This window comes from Suricata suricatta, chromosome 9, assembly GCF_006229205.1.
Source record: "Suricata suricatta isolate VVHF042 chromosome 9, meerkat_22Aug2017_6uvM2_HiC, whole genome shotgun sequence".
Classification (NCBI taxonomy): Eukaryota; Metazoa; Chordata; class Mammalia; order Carnivora; family Herpestidae; genus Suricata; species Suricata suricatta.
In genome coordinates, this window is record NC_043708.1 from 7,463,156 (window position 1) to 7,479,606 (window position 16,451).

Sequence of the window (16,451 nt, forward strand, 5' to 3'; positions counted from 1 at the left end):
AACCTGAGCCAAAGTTGGATGCTCAACGAACTGAGCCACCCAGGTGCCCCTGTCCTTTGCCTTTTAGTTATTTATTTTTTAAAGTTTTATTTATTTAAGTAATCTCTACACCCAACATGGGCCTCAGACTCACGACCCCGAGATCAAGAGTTGCATGCTTTTCTGAATCAACTGGCCAGGAATCCCTGTCCTTTGCCTTTTAATTAATGATTTTTGATGCTTATAAAATATGTATGACTATCCATTTGATCTATCATCATTGTCATCATTTTAAGTAGTTCTTTCCCATCTTGTGATCAGAGAGTCACCAAAATGCTAATGGTGATTTTGGGGGTACCTGGGTGGCTCAGTCAGTAGAGCGTCAGACTTTTGCTCAGGTCATGGTTTCATTACCTGTGAGTTCAAACCCCGCGCCAGGCTCTGTGCTGACTGACAGCTCAGAGCCTGGAGCTGCTTCAGATTCTGTGTCTCCCCCTCTCTCTGCCTCTCCCCTATTCACATCCTGTCTCCCTCTCTGAAAACTAAATAAACATAAAAAAAAATTTTTTTAATGTTAATGGTGATTTTTCCCTCCTTTGTGTGTGGGGGGGTAAGATTACGAATGAAACTCTTTGTTGTCGCGGTTTCCGTCCTCCACTTTCAACAGCGAGCAGGCACGTCTTTTATAACGAAAACCAAACCCTGTTGAGAGTCGTGTGGCCGCGCCCCGCGCCCTACCTGCGTTCTGCTCCATGTTTTCCTTGATGCCGTCCAAGAGCTCCTGGGCCTCCTCCACGTTCTCCTCCTCCTCCTCCTCCTCCTCCTCCTCTTCCCCTTCTTTCTCTTCCTGCCCTTCCTCCTTAGGCGTGACAATCGCCTCCTGCAGAGCACAGGGATGTTCAAGTTGGAGGACGCCCTGCACGGACCTGCTGCGCAAGTCATCCGCACGTGATCCCAGAAAAGGCTGGAGTCCAAACAGTGTGTACGCTCAGCCGCTGTCATCGTGCAGGTCGTCAGGAAGCGGTGTCTACAGAGACGGGGGAGAGCTCGAGGTGTTTCGTCTATTTTAGGAGAAGAATCCATCTCTGCGTTAACGCCAGAACTGCTTAAGATTCCACACTTCCCTGCGTGTCACGTTGTGTCTTACTTCCAGGAAACACATCTCATCGAGATTAAGACTTTTCGTAGTCGTTTGAGGAAGTATGTCATAGCATCAACCATTTCCAATAACATGATGCAGAGTAGTCGGTTGGGGGGGGGAGTGCCAGGGAAGGTGGGATAAACAGGCAGAGCAGAGGACTTTTAGGGCCTGGTAAATGTGTGTCATTATACATTTGTTCAAACCTATGGGGTGTGCAACACCGAGCAAACCCTAAAGTCAACAGTGGACGTTGGTGTGTAACGAGGTGTTGGTGCAGGTTCATCAGCTGTAACTAATGTAATACTCTGGTGGCAGTGTGGATAACGGGGAGGAAGAGGCTTTCCGTGTAAGGGGGAGGGGCTCTCTGGGAAATCTAAGGAGCACCTGGGTGGCTCAGTTGGTTGCGCGTCTGACTCTTGACTTCGGCTCAGGTCATGATGCCAGGGTTGTGGGATCAAGCGTCCTGTGCTGAGCATAGAGCCTGCTTAGGATTCTCCCTCCCTCTCTCTCTCTCTCTCTCTCTCTCTGTCTCCCCTACTTACGCTCTTTCTCTCTCTCTCCAAATAAATAAGCATGAAAAAACTGCTCTGAGAAATTAGTCTTTTTAAAGAGCAGTTAATAAATAAATAGTCTGATCATCAAAACATACATCAAAAAAAAAAAAATAGCCCAAAGACGTTCTCATGAAAGACGCTTTCCCCTCACAGAGGGTGGCCAACAGCAAGATCCAATTAAAATAACAAATCTCTTTGTAGGATGCCACGTAGGATTAGTGGCTTCCTTATCACAAGACGGAGAAAAGCATTTTTAAGAGACAAGTATTCCCCGTGAAGTCGTTAGAAACGCTACCAGTTTGGCTATGGCTTCGGAAATGACATCCTTCACTTTAATGTGATGTAGTTTGTAGTGCTTCGACAAGGCTTCGGTGATGCTGGATTTTCCCACGGCAGGGGGGCCGAGAATGCAAATCTTGATCGGCTGAAAAAGGAGAATAAGGATCATACGGTGAGCTCTGGGTGATCTGTGGCTAGACAGAGCATTTTCTTTTTTTTTTTTTTTAATTGGGGAGGGGTTGCCTTTTTTTTTTTTTTCTACATTTCTGGATCTCGCAGGCTGATTCTCCTCTGCCAAGACTCCAGAGTCACTTCCTCCACTGCTGGCTGGACTTCATCCTGAAAGCGCTGCTCCCCAATGGGCGTGGCCATTGACATTAATTCATTCAGCAGGTGCTTAGTGAGCAACTACTACATGACCATCATGGGGGACACAGCGCTCAACATGTGCTCAGAAACACTTCAAAATTATTAAAGAACAGAGTACTTGAGCATTACTGTCTACATATTACTCATTAAAGGCAACAAAGGTGGGGGCTCCTGGGTAGTTCAGTCGGTTAACTGTCTGCCTCTTGATTTCAGTTCAGGTCATGATCTCATGGCTCGTGATCTCAAGCCCCCAACAGGCTCTGCGCTGACCATGAGGAACCTGCTTGGGGTTCTCTCTCTCCCTCTCTCACTCTCCCAGCTCTGTCTCTCTCTCTCAAAATAAATAAATAAACTTAAAAAAAATTTTTTTTAAACAAAGACAAGAAAGAAAGAATTTTTCGTCTCATGTGAGTGCTTAGTTTTTTGCCTCATGAATATTGCCTGGTCTCTAAGTATACTTTACTTTTTAACATAGTTAATTTATTCTAGTTTTTAAAAATATACTCATTTAAAAAAAAGCCTCACAATTCCTTCTGCTGAAAGTTTCTTGAATGCTAACGAGGCTGTGTGACATTCATCACCAGCGAGTAAATGTTTATTTCCAACAGAATTAAAAATATCGGTAGCAGTCATCTCTTTCAAGATGGTCCAAACAACATTCGTGCTGCTGAAGCTTCATACTCTGTGAGGCAGATAAGTAGCAAAACTCGGGCTGACGGGAAGGACCCCCAGCGGCAGAGCGTCCATGTGCTCAGAGGGTTTGTGATTTCAGCCACACAGTTGGTTATGGTTATTATCACTTCCCCCTGACGGACAAGGAGACCAGGTCTGTGAAGGAAATAAACAGGGACGTTGTAGTGGTGCTGGGTGAGGCTGGTGAACGTGAATGGTCTCATCTGGTGAGGGACACTTTCAGGACAGTGGTGACAACCAAGATGGTGGGCGGGGTGGGGGGCAGGCGTCCCAGGAAGCGACTCAGGCTGAGTCTGGATGGGCTGGGCTGCTCTCTCCGGGTGGGTCTGAGGTCTAGCTGTCAACGGAGCACGTTAACGTGCACCGTTTAGTCCCCCCGCCAATGGGAGCTGTCTCCTGGAATAGGTGCACCTCATCCAGGTGAGAAACCAGACCAGCAATTTATTCACTTAATAATGAGAAGTATGGAGGCCACTGAACTCAGACCTCCAAGGACACACGTCTGGTGCATGTGCTCCTTCGGAGCAGACAGGGATGGAGAGTGGTTGAGGAGTGTCGTTTGAACATGAAGAATTACGCATCTGGTCACAATGGCTTGAGGCGTGTGTCCACAGCAGGGACAACTTTGCCTTGCTAAAGGGACTGGAATCATGGGAGCCTTTGGCTTAAGACTCCCTTGGGGCACCTGGGTGGCTCAGTCAGTTAAGCTTCCAACTTTGGCTCAGGTCATGATCTCACAGTTCCTGGGTTCGAGCCCCGCATCGGACTCTGTGCTGACAGCTCAGAGCCTGGAGCCTGCTTCAGATTCTGTGTCTCCCTCTCTCTCTGCCCCTCCCCCACTCACACTCTGTCTGTCTCCCTCTCTCAAAAATAAATAAACATTAAAAAAAGACTCCATCTTTTGGGATGTCACTGTCTGGCACGGTCTCCATTACCCTTGGTGGGTTCCCCTGCTGTGTGGTAATGCGGACCAACACCCCCAGGGGTGGGTAGATGGTTCAGGTTTTAGATATGCTTGTTCCTGCAGCCCTGTTCTGTCCAGTCTTGCTAATCAGGAACCGTGTGATCTCTTTAAGATGTCTTGTCCTACCTCTACTCTAACTGCATTGTTTTACATTTGACCCAGAGAACAACACTGGCTTGAGCTGGGTTCTTGGTGCCTAGGGACAGGCTCCAAGCACAGTTGCCCCGGGCATCTCAGATGCTTCAAGGGATTGTTGTTTCTTTGGCCAAGAGTCACATCTTCTACTTCCTCTTAACTTCAGGAGAATATGGCTCAGGATACAACAGTGATGCCGTTCTTGGCTTACATGGAGCATTCCCACGCTCCGTGGTAACAAGGTTATGCTGGCACCTGTTTCTCATGTGCTAGCCAATCGTTTTCCAACACGTTCTCTCCCACTCTCCCACGTTTTCACCCACTCTCACCTTTTGGGATGCTTCCCTGGGATTAATCCAAGGATCTGGGCAAGGACTCCATAACCTGATCTCAGGGAGGCCGGTGTGGAGATGCTACAGTTAGGCCATTCTAGCTAAGTTTGCGTCCTAGCTAGTTTGAATCTCTGACTAGCTGTGTGATGTTGAAGAACTTGCTTAGACTCTCTGAGCCTCAATTTTCTCATCTCCAAGTGGAGAGAAGAATATCTACCTGGGTGAGATGCCTGGGTGGCTCCGTCGGTTGAGCGTCTGACTTCGGCTCAGGTCATGATCTCAAGGTTTGTGAGTTCCAGCCCTGCATTGGGCTCTGTGCTGATGGCTCAGATCCTGGACCTGCTTTAGATTCTGTGTCTCCCTCTCTCTCTCTGCCCTTCCCCAGCTCATGCTTTCTATTTCTCTCTCTCTCTCTCTCCCCCAAAATAAATAAACATTAAAAAAAAGAGAATATCTACCTTGAAGATCTGCCTGTGATGATTAAAATGACCAGTGAATCGCTTGGCCAAAAGGAAGAGATCAAAGTGATGATTGGCTTTCTCCTCCCATTTCCCGCCTACCCTCTCTCGTGGGTAACCCAGGGCTGAAACAGACAAGCCAGGAAGCCCCTGCCATTTTTCCGTTTATAGACAGTGCTCTGGCAATAAGTCTGGAGCTTCCTATTGTGTTCAATTTGTGTCAAGTATAACGGTTATTATCTAACTTTAAGAAGTTTAATACTCAACTGACAAGAATTAATAGATATTTAGATTGTCTGACGTGGATGAGTCAGTCAAATTTGAAAAAGGACTTGAATTTAGAAATTGGGACATCTGAGAAAGAAAATACTTTCATTGGTGTAATTATACCAAACGTTTCATATACTTTGCTCAAATCGGAAGTTGAAACAGGAAATTGTTATAGTTACCAATAATCCCCTGCTTTGCTTGTATTCTTTGAGGATGTTGCTGATATTTTCCACAAATCCTGTTTGGGCAACCCATCGAATGTTAAAATTCTCCTTCACAAAAAGGGCTTCCATCCTCAAGTTGACCAGTAACTGATCAAGGCACTCTTGCTGTGAGATAAAGGAATATTAGAGATTTGTCTTTTTTTTTTTTTTTTGCCTTTCATTTTGACAGCTATAACGGACCAAAATCACTGTTATCAAAGAAAAAAAAGAAAAAAAATACACATTCCCAAAACCTGGGAGTCAATCAGTGACGGCATTCGGTGTGGACAGAGCGCCCCCTGTGGTCATCCGTAGCACTTCTAACCCCTTCCCCTGTCCGCACTCCGGGAACAGGCAACATCCGGGCTCTTAGCCAAGCAGTTCAAAGAAGTAGGGAGATACCGGAAGGCCCAGTAAAAGCTTTCTTTTTCTTTTCTCTCTTTCTTTTCTTTCTCTCTCTTTCTTTCTTTCTTTCTTTCTTTCTTTCTTTCTTTCTTTCTTTCTTTCTTTCTTTCTTTCTTTCTTTCTTTCTTCCTTCCTTCCTTCCTCCCTCCCTCCCTTCCTTCCTTCCTTCCTTCCTTTCTTTCTTTCTTTCTTTCTTTCTTTCTTTCTTTCTTTCTTTCACCAATCATAATTGGACCTAGTCTTTGAACTGTGTGACCCCGGGAACAGGCAACATCTGGGCTCTTAGCCAAGCAGTTCAAAGAAGTAGGGAGATACCAGAAGGCCCAGTAAAAGCTTTCTTTTTCTTTTCTCTCTTTCTTTTCTTTCTTTCTTTCTTTCTTTCTTTCTTTCTTTCTTTCTTTCTTTCTTTCTTTCTTTTTTAAACCAATCATAATTGGACCTATTCTTTGAACTGTGTGACCCCATGGCTCAAAATCCAAAAGCAAAAGTGTAGAGGAATGTGTTCCCTTTGACTCCCATCAACACCCACCCAGCTCTGTGCCCCAGAGGTAACCAGAGACACCAGCCCATTCAGAAACGTTCTCAAATGTAGTGTTTTGATGGAATTTATTCCTAGAATAAATGATATCCGAGAGCAAGCTTAAAGAGCACACCGTTGACTGAGGATGTGTAGGTTTCCGAGGTGACGGCATCAGAAATCCTGGGTTCCTGTGTGAATTGCACAGAGAGACTAAGGCAAAGGACATTCAGCTTCTGCAAAGCATTTATGTATCAAACAGATTTTTCAAATACATGTTTCTGGCCAGGACCTCTGAGGGTTTTCAGAAGAGAAGAGAAAGGGAAGTTGCTTTAGGGTAAAATGTTCAGCTGGGCAGGAGGGGCAAAGGGGAACTGGAAGCCTGGCATTCTGACTCCAAATCCCCCAAAGACCAATGCATTTGGAAAAGACTCATCTTAAGTACTTACTGTTAAGTCCTTGGCTAGAAAAGCATTTTCCTTGGGGAGTCTCTGGATCTTCCCTGTGCCAGTATTTTTACTGATGCACTGTTAGAGAAAAACAGGGCTATTATTTGCTTTACCTGTAATATTTGAATATAAAATTTCTCAAATGAATGTAACCATGAGTGAATACAATTTTAAAAAATTTTTAAATTTAATTTAATTTTTTTTTCAAAACAGGGGGAAGTACACTGAGAGCATTCATTGATTCATTTCTTAACAGGTATTCAACGTTCACCAGCATAGACCAGGTACTGGAGACAGAGGTGAGGAAGCCTGATCCCTGCTCTCAAGGGGCTCTCTGTCTGCAGGGGTGGAGGGCAGACATGTACACAGATGATTCTGCAGAGGGTCTGCAGTTTGCAGAGGGGATGCTGGGGAGAGGTGTCTGGCCAGTTGCGAGAGGTGGGAAGGAGGCAGGGAGGGTACAGAGGAGGAAATCTAGGCTGAATGGTAGAGATGAGTAGCGGTGGCCAGAGGAAAGCCACATTCACTGTGCTAGCTGGGCTCCAAGGTGACAAGTGGCCTGGCATGGAACGGGAACCCTCCCTCTCCAACCTAGGGCCCCTGGAAGCCACCAGTAGGTTTTGGAAACTTGACTGTATCAGTACTTTGGGGCAAGCGTCCACAGAAACAATTTAGGAACCCCTTGTGTGACTTGTGTGTGTCTTGCCCCCAGTGTGGCCTCTCCTACTTTCTTCTGTGCGTGGACTGGAGAAAGGCCATCTTGGCTGTAAATTTCCCAACACCTACACTGCAAACGCAGAAAGTGACTCTGGTTTTAAGGCTGTTCCATTTGCAGAGTCCCCAGTCTTGCTAGCACACCCGATTCCATAGCTACACTGTAGGGGGTGAAACAATTTAAGAAATGCCATCAAACATGGGATGAAACAGCTCTACCTTGACCAAATCTTCCAGGGTGTGAACAGACTCGTCCACAGTGACTAGGTAGCGAAGTTTCGGCACGTGGTCTATTATGTTTTGAATCACTCTGCAGCCCACCAGGAGGAGCCGTCGCCAGAGGGGAAAAAGCAAGAGAGATGCAGTCAAGTAGCGTCCCTGACCACCACCACCATGGGCCAGGCGCCATGTCCCTTCATTGCTGATATGGCCAGGGGTGGTATGGAGGGTGACCTCTGCTGACAGGGAAGCTGGTAGATTCCAGTGACAATTCTGGGGCTGAAGAGCCGCTGGGAAAGTAGAAAGGCCAGGATTTTCAGGGTGATCCGTCTGCCTCCAGATTCGCCCAGTGCGCCGACGACCAGCAGGACCTGAGTGTGTGAAGTCTGCCCGCCCAGAGGCTCCTGGGGTCTCTCAACAGTGCTCCTCGGAGGGGGTTTCACAAAGGCAGACACAGATTCGGAGAAGCCGTGCCTGTCTTTGGGGAGCGGCATGGCACTAAGAGGCAGGACAGGGGCTAAGATTTCCTGCCCTGTGTTAGTCACGATTGGCAACATCTCTGAGAGCCCATCTCTGGGTGAGGACAGTGCGATGGCCTTCTGGGTGCTCCCTCCTTCAGTTCTCACGACCAGTCTACCAGGCAGGTACCACTGTTTTCCCCATCTGCTTATTTTTTTTAATGTTTATTTTTGAGAGAGAGAGAGAGAGGGAGAGAGAGACAGAGGGCAAGCAGAGGAGGAGCAGACAGAGGGAGATACAGAATCTAAAGCTGGCTCCGGGCTCTGGGCTGTCGGCACAGAGCCCAACACAGGGCTCGAATCTACAAACTGTGAAATCATGGTCTGAGACGAAGTTGGACGCTTAACCGACTCAACCACTCAGGCGCCCGGTTAACCGCATCTTACAAACAAGACCATCAGACACAGAGAGGGTAAGGAACTGGCCCACACTGATGCAGCTAGTGCGGGGCAGAGCAGGGGTGTGAGTACAAAGGGAAGAACTCCAGAGACAACCAATAATGGATCGAAGTCCATCACAGGACTTCTCCATTTCAGCTTCCTTTCCATCTCCGTCTCCATCTCCATTTTAGCTTCCTTTCCAGTAAAATGAAAGTAAGACAAATGTATGCATCTAAATGTCTGCTGTGAATTTATTTTATATTAATTTCTTGGAACCCTTTATCTTTGAGCTTCTTTCTTTGTTAAATATTTGACAATATTCAAAGAAACCTATAAGAAACAAATCCTACTGACAGGGGTCCTGGGCCCTCTGTAATAGGAACAATTGAACTCTCTGATTTATCTCTTTGGAAGTAAGATGTTAAGGACTGATGCTAAGTATTTTGGCTTTTTTTTTTTGCCTTTTTTTTTTTTTGAGAGAGAGAGAGCGAGAGCGAGAGAGCATGTGGGAAAGACAGAGGGGGAGAGAGAGAATCTTAAGCAGGCTCCCTGCTCAGCATAGGGCCTGACTCAGGACTCAAATCCATGACCCTGGGATCATCACCTGAGCCAAAGTCAAGAGTCAGACGCTTAACTGACTGGGGCACCCTGGTGCTCTGGTATTTTGTTTTAATGATGTAAAACAGTCTTTCATATCTTTAAAACTTAATAATGTGATAATGTGAAGTCTCTGCAGAAAAGAAGGGTACATTTCAGCATTTCCATGTTCAGTGTTACGTGTTGGCTAAAATAGATCTAGGTTTTGCATGAAACCTGGAGCGTATATGATTTAGAGGACCCTTCTTTAAGAAAAATAATAAAAATTAAATTTAGTACCTTGGAAGAGATCCATGCAGGGGTGGGGTCTTGAAATCTAAGCCTCATTGTTTCCCAGTAAATTTGTAAATCCACCCGGGATTATGACTAATTTCTTAACGGCCAGTGGAATCTAGAAGCCAGAGTCTCAGGGAAGGGCAGAAACTGCTCACTCCTGGAGGAGGGCGGGGTAGCCCATGGGGCGTAGAATAAAGCCCCTGGGACCTAAAATGTAGCACTGATAAACCATAAATACAGCGAACCCTCCCTCTGACCCCAGCGTCAAAGTCAAGGTCTGCACAGAGGAAGGCGCTCCAGAGCATCTGGAGCCTCGAGCTGGGACAGTCTGTGCGCGTGAAACACACGTGCTCAAGTGACGCCCCCCAACTGCCCAAACCACCTGCTTCGGGTGTAGAGTTCACGATCTGACTTCTGGAGCTTAAGTTGGTAGGCTGGACACACCAGTCTCACCCGGGATGAAGGAACAAGAGAGCAGGTTTTTAAAAGATGGACTTGAACCTGTCATCCGAAGCGTGGCACTTTTCGATGGCGGATGCTCTTCCACCAGACGCAAACCGGAGATGAGAACCACACCTTCTGCGTGGGGTTGCTGCGAAGAACGAACGCAATGACACGCGAGGGTCCCGGCGCGAGGTGAGCGCTCGCCGTGGGCTCCGACGTGAGCACGTTCGTCAGTTACGCTCGGGAGGCCGTCTGTCTAGGAGGACACTCACCCCGCTAGGTCCAGGACGTGGATTGCTGGGATTACGTTTGTTCCATCTCCGAACACTGGCAACGCAGGGACTTCGCCCGCCCAAGCCATCTACAAGAAAAGCAAAGGCGCATTTTCCCTGGCTATGCGTACTTATGGCTCACACACAGCCACAGTCAGGGGCCTCCGAAAGGCCCAGCGATCTGATGAAGTCATTGCCTAAGGGGGATGTTTTGAAAATCAGTTCTTTTTATTATTTTTTAAATATTTATTTTTGAAAGAGAGAGAAGAGGAAGGGCAGAGAGAGAAGGAGACACAGAATCTGAAGCAGGCTCCAGGGTCCGAGCTGTCAGCACAGAGCCCGACACAGGGTTCGAACCCATGAACCACGAGATCATGATCTGAGCAGCAGTTGGACTGCTTAACTGACTGAGCCACCCAGGCCCCTTAAAAATCAATTCTGATGAGATTTGGTTGCTGATCAAATCCTATTAAGAGAAATTGTTGAACCGCAGGGCTGAAAGACATTCCAAAAAATCTATAATCTCATTATCTCTCTTTAGGAGCCATCTGCATGGCGTCTATACAGAAAGGAAAGGCTTTCATGGGCACGATGCCTTCCAGCTTACAAAAAATGTGAATGAAGGTCTAAAATTGCCCCCACAGAGCCAGGGGTAATAAGTATCAGTTCATAGATGAGATGCTTAGTAGATTAAGTATTCTGCAGGGGGCTGCACTTCTGATGAGTCACAGAGTCTGGATTTGAACCCTGGTCTTCAGAGTCCAAACCCTTGTCTTGTCCCTGCATTAAGTATTTCAGTAAAGAAATCGACAGTCTGGGTACTCTTCAGCTGTCATGTACTAGATTATTTTAAATTGCTTTTATTTATTTTAAAAGTCCTATTTATTTTGAGGGAGAGAGAAAGAGAGAGTGAGAGAGAGCATGAGCAAAAGAGTGGGGGAAGGGCAGAGAGAGGGAGAGAGAGAATCCCTAGCAGGCTCCAATCTGTTATCACAGAGCCCAAGGTGGGATTCAACCTCATGGCCTGAGCTGAAATCAAGAGTTGGACACTTAACTGAGCCGCCCAGGTGCCCCTTAAATCGCTTTTAAAGAATCAAAGAGGTAGGGGCGGGGACCACAACAGAGCACTGGAATTTGTAAGGTATTTTGGACTTTGCGATATCTTTGAAGAATTTTACGCAGTGAAGTGACATCAGTAGATTTGCTTTTGCTGCCGCTAGAAAGAATGATGGGAATTAAGAATCTAAAATGGGGACGTGGGGGCCAAGGCGCTTGTGCAGACAAGCGATGTCTGCCCTCCCCGGCCTGTGGGTGGGGGGCTGGGGGAGCGGGGTTGGAGAGAAGGCTGGCCCTGTGGTACTGGCGGATTTTGTGATGGACGAGGGGTGGGGGTCGGATTGTGGTTGGTGCCGCTGGGTGGAAGGAGGTCCTGGAGGGATGACCGCAGGTGGGGTTTGGGTTTGTGAAACATCCAAAGCGAGGTGCCGAATGGGCAGCCAGATCTCCAGAGCTAGGACTGAGGAGAGAGCCCTGTGGGAGAAACTTATGATTGAGAGTCATTGGCACCAGTCCTGGGAATGAACAGACCCACCAGGAAAAGAGCGTAGATGGGGAAGACAAGAGGGTCCTGGGCGGGGACCTGAGAAAGCCAACAGTCAACGGTCAGGCAGGCGAGGAGCCGCTGAGAAGCGACAAGGATAGACTTCATCGCCTACCATTGTCCGGCACTTTGGCTGTCCCTTAACGCCACCTGCACATGTCCGTCTCCGGTCTTTGCACGTACAGTTCCCGCTGCCTCTCCCCCAGAGAGCAAAGTAGTCACCTTCTGCTTTCCACTTTCTGCTCAGATGTCACCTCCTGAGGAAGGCTTTCCCCAACCATCCTATACAAGATCCAACCTCCCGGCCCTACTGCCCGGTCTCTTTCTACCTTCCTCTGCTTTGTTGCGTTCCATTTTCTTTTTAATGTTTATTTTTGAGAGAAAAAGACAGAGCATGAGTATGGGAGGGGCAGAGAGAGGGAGACACAGAACCTGAAGCAGGCTTCAGGCTCTGAGCTGTCAGCACAGAGCCTGACGTGAGGCTCGAACTCACGGACCTCAAGATCATGACCTGAACCGAAGCCAGACGCCCAGCCAACTGAGCCCCCCCAGGCGCCTCCCGCCCCCCAGTTTTATTCTTCAGTGTGTGAAACACTCTGCATGCCCTGGCTAATTTGGTTCTTGGCTACCGCTCTGCTCTCTTCCTCTACCCCGCTGGGGCGCAAGCCGCACCGACGCAGGCACTTGATCATGGCACCGATTCCCAGAATCTACATCGGTTTCCGCACCATGGTAGGCATCGATGTTTGTCTCATGAATGACCCATCTTGTCCCTTTATTAGGCGGAGAATGTGGTAAGTACAAGTTGATAGTAATTAGGAAAGAAAAATTAAAAAAAGGAAAAAATCTTCAAGTTGTACAACGTTACTGTAACATGCCATTTAAAAAAACCCTCAGAGTCACTGAAAACTCACACCTTGAAGAAATGGTGTAAGATGCCTCCTTCCGCTCCATACTGAAGTCCAGCAGCGACCACGTACGTTGCGAATTTTTTGGCCTGCTGGAGAAAGTACAGGAGAAAAGCTAGATGTGATTTTATCATACCAAATGCAATTATTTTAGTGGTTAAAATGAGAACTAAATATGAATGCCTCTGACCACTGTTAGAATTCATTTGGGACATTGTTTTTAAGTTTATTTATTTTGAGAAGGAGAGAGAGAGAGAGGGAGAGAGAGAGAGAATCCCAAGCAGGCTCCACACCATCAGCACAGAGGCTGATGTGGGGCTTGAGATCATGACCTGAGCAAAACAGGAATCAGACATGTAACCAACGAGCCACCCAGGCACCCCTGGGACTTTTTTTTTTAATGTTTATTATTGAGATGGAGAGAAACACAGCATGAGCGGGGGAGGGGCAGAGGGAGAGAGGGAGACACAGAATCCGAAGCAGGTTCCAGGCTCTGAGCTGTCAGCACAGAGCCTGGCGTGGGGCTCGAACCCACAAAATGTGAGATCATGACCTGAGCTGCAGTCGGACGTTCAACCGACTGAGCCGCCCATGCGCCCCTCTGGGGCTTTTAATTAACCGAAAGCCAGAGATGATTATGTGTGACAACTTAACACCTCCACGCTCTCTGCCAGCACTTACAGGAGAAGGAGATATAAAAATGGGTCCTTTCATGATGGCCTTAGTTACTCAGTAGGGGAGGTGGACATATACACAAAGTTTTTAGCCATGGGCCACAATAAACATGTGATATTGTGATCCCTAATAAGAAATACATATTTGGCCATCATCTGCGTATCTGGCACTGAGTTCCTAAAACCTAAGCAAACAGAGTGACAAAGGTGTCTTTTGTTATGTTGCTCAGGTGACCTTTGGACCCAACCTGAAGTCGTGGGTGGATTGCCTGAGGAGCCAACCATGTGACCAGACAGTCAGACCGTCCAGCTCCCCGCACCCCCTCCAGGGAGGGGCGAGGGGTGGAGATGGGGTTCAGTCACCAGTGGCCAATGATTTTCTCAAACGTGATGAAGCCTCCGTCAAAACCCAAGAGGAGGTGAGGACAGCTTCTAGCTTGGTGACATGTGTGCAGATTTGGGACGTGTAGAGTAGGGGAACCTCCATGCCTTTCTCCACCCCTTGCCCTGTGGATCTCTCCCATCCGGCCATTCCGGAGTTATATTCTTAAAGTGTATTTATTTATTTTTGAGAAAGAGAGAGGGAGCGAGAGAGGGTGAGAGAGTGAACAGGGGAGGGGCAGAGAGAGAGGGAGAAGGAGAATCTCAAGCAAGCTCTGCGCTGTCAGCACAGAGCCCGACGTGGGGCTCGAACTCATGAACCGTAAGATCCTGACCTGAGCCGAAACCCAGAGTCGGATGCTGAGCCACCCAAGCGCCCCTGAGTTATATTCTTTGGTTACAAGAAACTGGTCATCTAGGATGTAAAATGTTTCTTAGAATTCTGTGAGCCACTCTGGCAAACTAATCAAACCCAAGTTCAGGGAGGGGGGAGGGGTCTTCGGAACCTCCAACCTGGAAGGGTTGGTCAGAAGCACAGGTGACAACTTGGACTTGCAACTGGAGAGGAACCGAAGCGGGAGAACGCTCACCTCTGGCTCAGAAGGCTGACGTACAGCCTGCATAGTTTTGATAAGGATCAAATACGTCCTGGTTGGTTGCGACATTCCTCCAGGGCTCCTGACTGCCCGTGTGTTTCACCGACAATTCGTATTGAACTGAATGACACGCACCAGAGAAATCTTGCCGAAGTGGTTCTACCAGTAGAAATTCGAAGGAACATTTGTGGTCTCATACCCCCTGCGCGTCCCTGTCCCTTGAGCGCCAAGCACACAAGCAGCAGCTTCCTACAGCACGAGCGCAGCCCTTTCTGCCCGCAGGTGCTGTGTGCTAAGTTGTCACATACAGCGTCTCAAGAACTCCTTCTTGACCCTGGCGCTTGGCGACCCCACGACTGGTGTCCGATGGGGGAGGGGGCACGCTAGCTAGACTGAGCCCCAGTGGGATCGGCTGTCACCTCCAGGAAGACAGTGTCAGGAGGGAGTTGGCACCCGTGCCCGAGAACGGCTTGGCCTCCTGGAAAACCCTCGCAGAGTGTGTGTGCGCGCCCGTTAGAACTGGGTCCAGAAACTTTATCGGGAAAATAAGTCTCTCTTCTGGTCCAGCTGGTGGATTAAAAAATCTAAAGCCTCTCAGTGCAGATGCCAAAAATCCAAAAATGCCACATAAGATGCCACTGGAATCTAGTACGGCAGAATTCTCAAGGAGAGGAGAGCTAGGAGCCAAAAACAGGAGTGACAACAGGGGCACCTGCGTGACTCAGTTGGTTGAGTGTCTGACGCTTGATATCAGCCCAAGTCATGATCTCACAGTTCATGGGTTCAAGCCCCTCATTGGGCTCTGAGCTGACAGTGCAGGGCCTGCTTGGGATTCTCTCTCTCTCTCTCTCTGCCTCCCCTGCTTTCCTGTGCTCTCTCAGGCTCAAAATAAATAAATGAAAAGTTAAAAAAAAAACCCACCAGAAGTGAAAGCAGAGTTGGGGTGCAATAGGAAGGGTTCATTCACAACAAAAGGGTGAATTTAGAAGGAGGTCCACCCTGTGTCAGAAGAGGGTGAGAAAGAATCACATCAAACCCAGCCAAGCCTTTGAAGGAAAAAAGCTCCCTGGAGAATTCTAACCTTGGCCTTGTATTTTTCAAAAGCTTGTCTTTTGCATTTAAATTCCCTGCTGAATCCAGGGATTCCAGAGCCCAAAAGTAACATCAAAAGCGTTTTAGGCAGTGAGACTCTTCAGTGCACTTCAGAGTGGCACATACAGCCCCCTGGGACCCCCACCTGGGGACCGCCCCGTCCTTTAAAGCCGTGACCTTATGGTGGCAGATGTGCGCTGGTGTGAAGACCCAGCCTTGACTGTGAGGCCGGTTACAAACTGTAAGGCAGATTCGCATCGTGACTTCCCATCTCACACTGACGTCATGAATCCTGGAGGTTTTTTCAGCAGCACTTCTGGTGAAGGCAGACGTTGCCTTACCCGCCTTTCCCCTGAGAACTCATCTACATGAGGTTTTTAGTGGCGATGAGCTTTTAAGAAATGGATGTTGACAACATAAAGAGATGCTATTTAAAAAAATCCATGTCAAATTACAGGATTATTTTTTATAATTGGAGTTCCATAAATCACAAGAAAATGTGTTTATTAACAGTGACCTAATAGAAAAAGATGTTACTCAAGATGAGCTCACAAACCAAAATTATAAAACTAAGGACAGAACAAACAATCCACCATGAATGAAGTCAGACTCGCATTGCGTCCCGACTTCGGGTCAGGTCATGATCCCATGGGTCAGGAGTTCGAGCCCTGCATCGGGCTCTGCGCTGACAGCTCGGAGCCTGGAGCCTGTCTTCAGAATCTGTGTCTCCCTCACTCTCTGCCTCTCCCCTGCTCACACTCTGTGTCTCTCTCTCTCTCTGTCTTTTGAAAATAAATAAACATTAAAAAAAGAAAGAAAATAAATGAGTGGACATTGTGAAATAAATATGTTTACACTGATGAAAAAATAAAGACACGGGAAACAAAGGAAAAGAACAAGATGATGAGGATGGTGACTATGAACAGGATGAGAAAGAGCACGCAGGTGCAGAGCACGGAACAGAGAACAGGAGATGAGGTCGCTGATTAAGGTCGGGGAAGATGACCACACCTTAGCCCCCCTCCCCCTCC

At 47.7% G+C, this 16,451-nt stretch overlaps 1 protein-coding gene across 2 annotated transcripts in view; it reads right to left on the reverse strand.

Moving 5' to 3' along the window:
- The window catches only part of AK7 (adenylate kinase 7), a 67,603-nt gene that overhangs the window by 20,843 nt on the left and 30,309 nt on the right, over positions 1 to 16,451 (reverse strand). Inside the window, exons 6-12 of one of the 2 annotated variants that reach the window (XM_029952413.1) lie at positions 12,686 to 12,766; positions 10,170 to 10,258; positions 7,682 to 7,772; positions 6,749 to 6,826; positions 5,354 to 5,503; positions 1,970 to 2,098; positions 718 to 859 (exon numbers count right to left, since the gene is read on the reverse strand). In XM_029952413.1, coding sequence (XP_029808273.1) covers positions 718 to 859; positions 1,970 to 2,098; positions 5,354 to 5,503; positions 6,749 to 6,826; positions 7,682 to 7,772; positions 10,170 to 10,258; positions 12,686 to 12,766 — 760 coding nt within the window. Of the gene's footprint in view, positions 1 to 717; positions 860 to 1,969; positions 2,099 to 5,353; positions 5,504 to 6,748; positions 6,827 to 7,681; positions 7,773 to 10,169; positions 10,259 to 12,685; positions 12,770 to 16,451 lie in introns of both variants that reach the window. The other variant, XM_029952412.1, reaches the window with a different exon arrangement.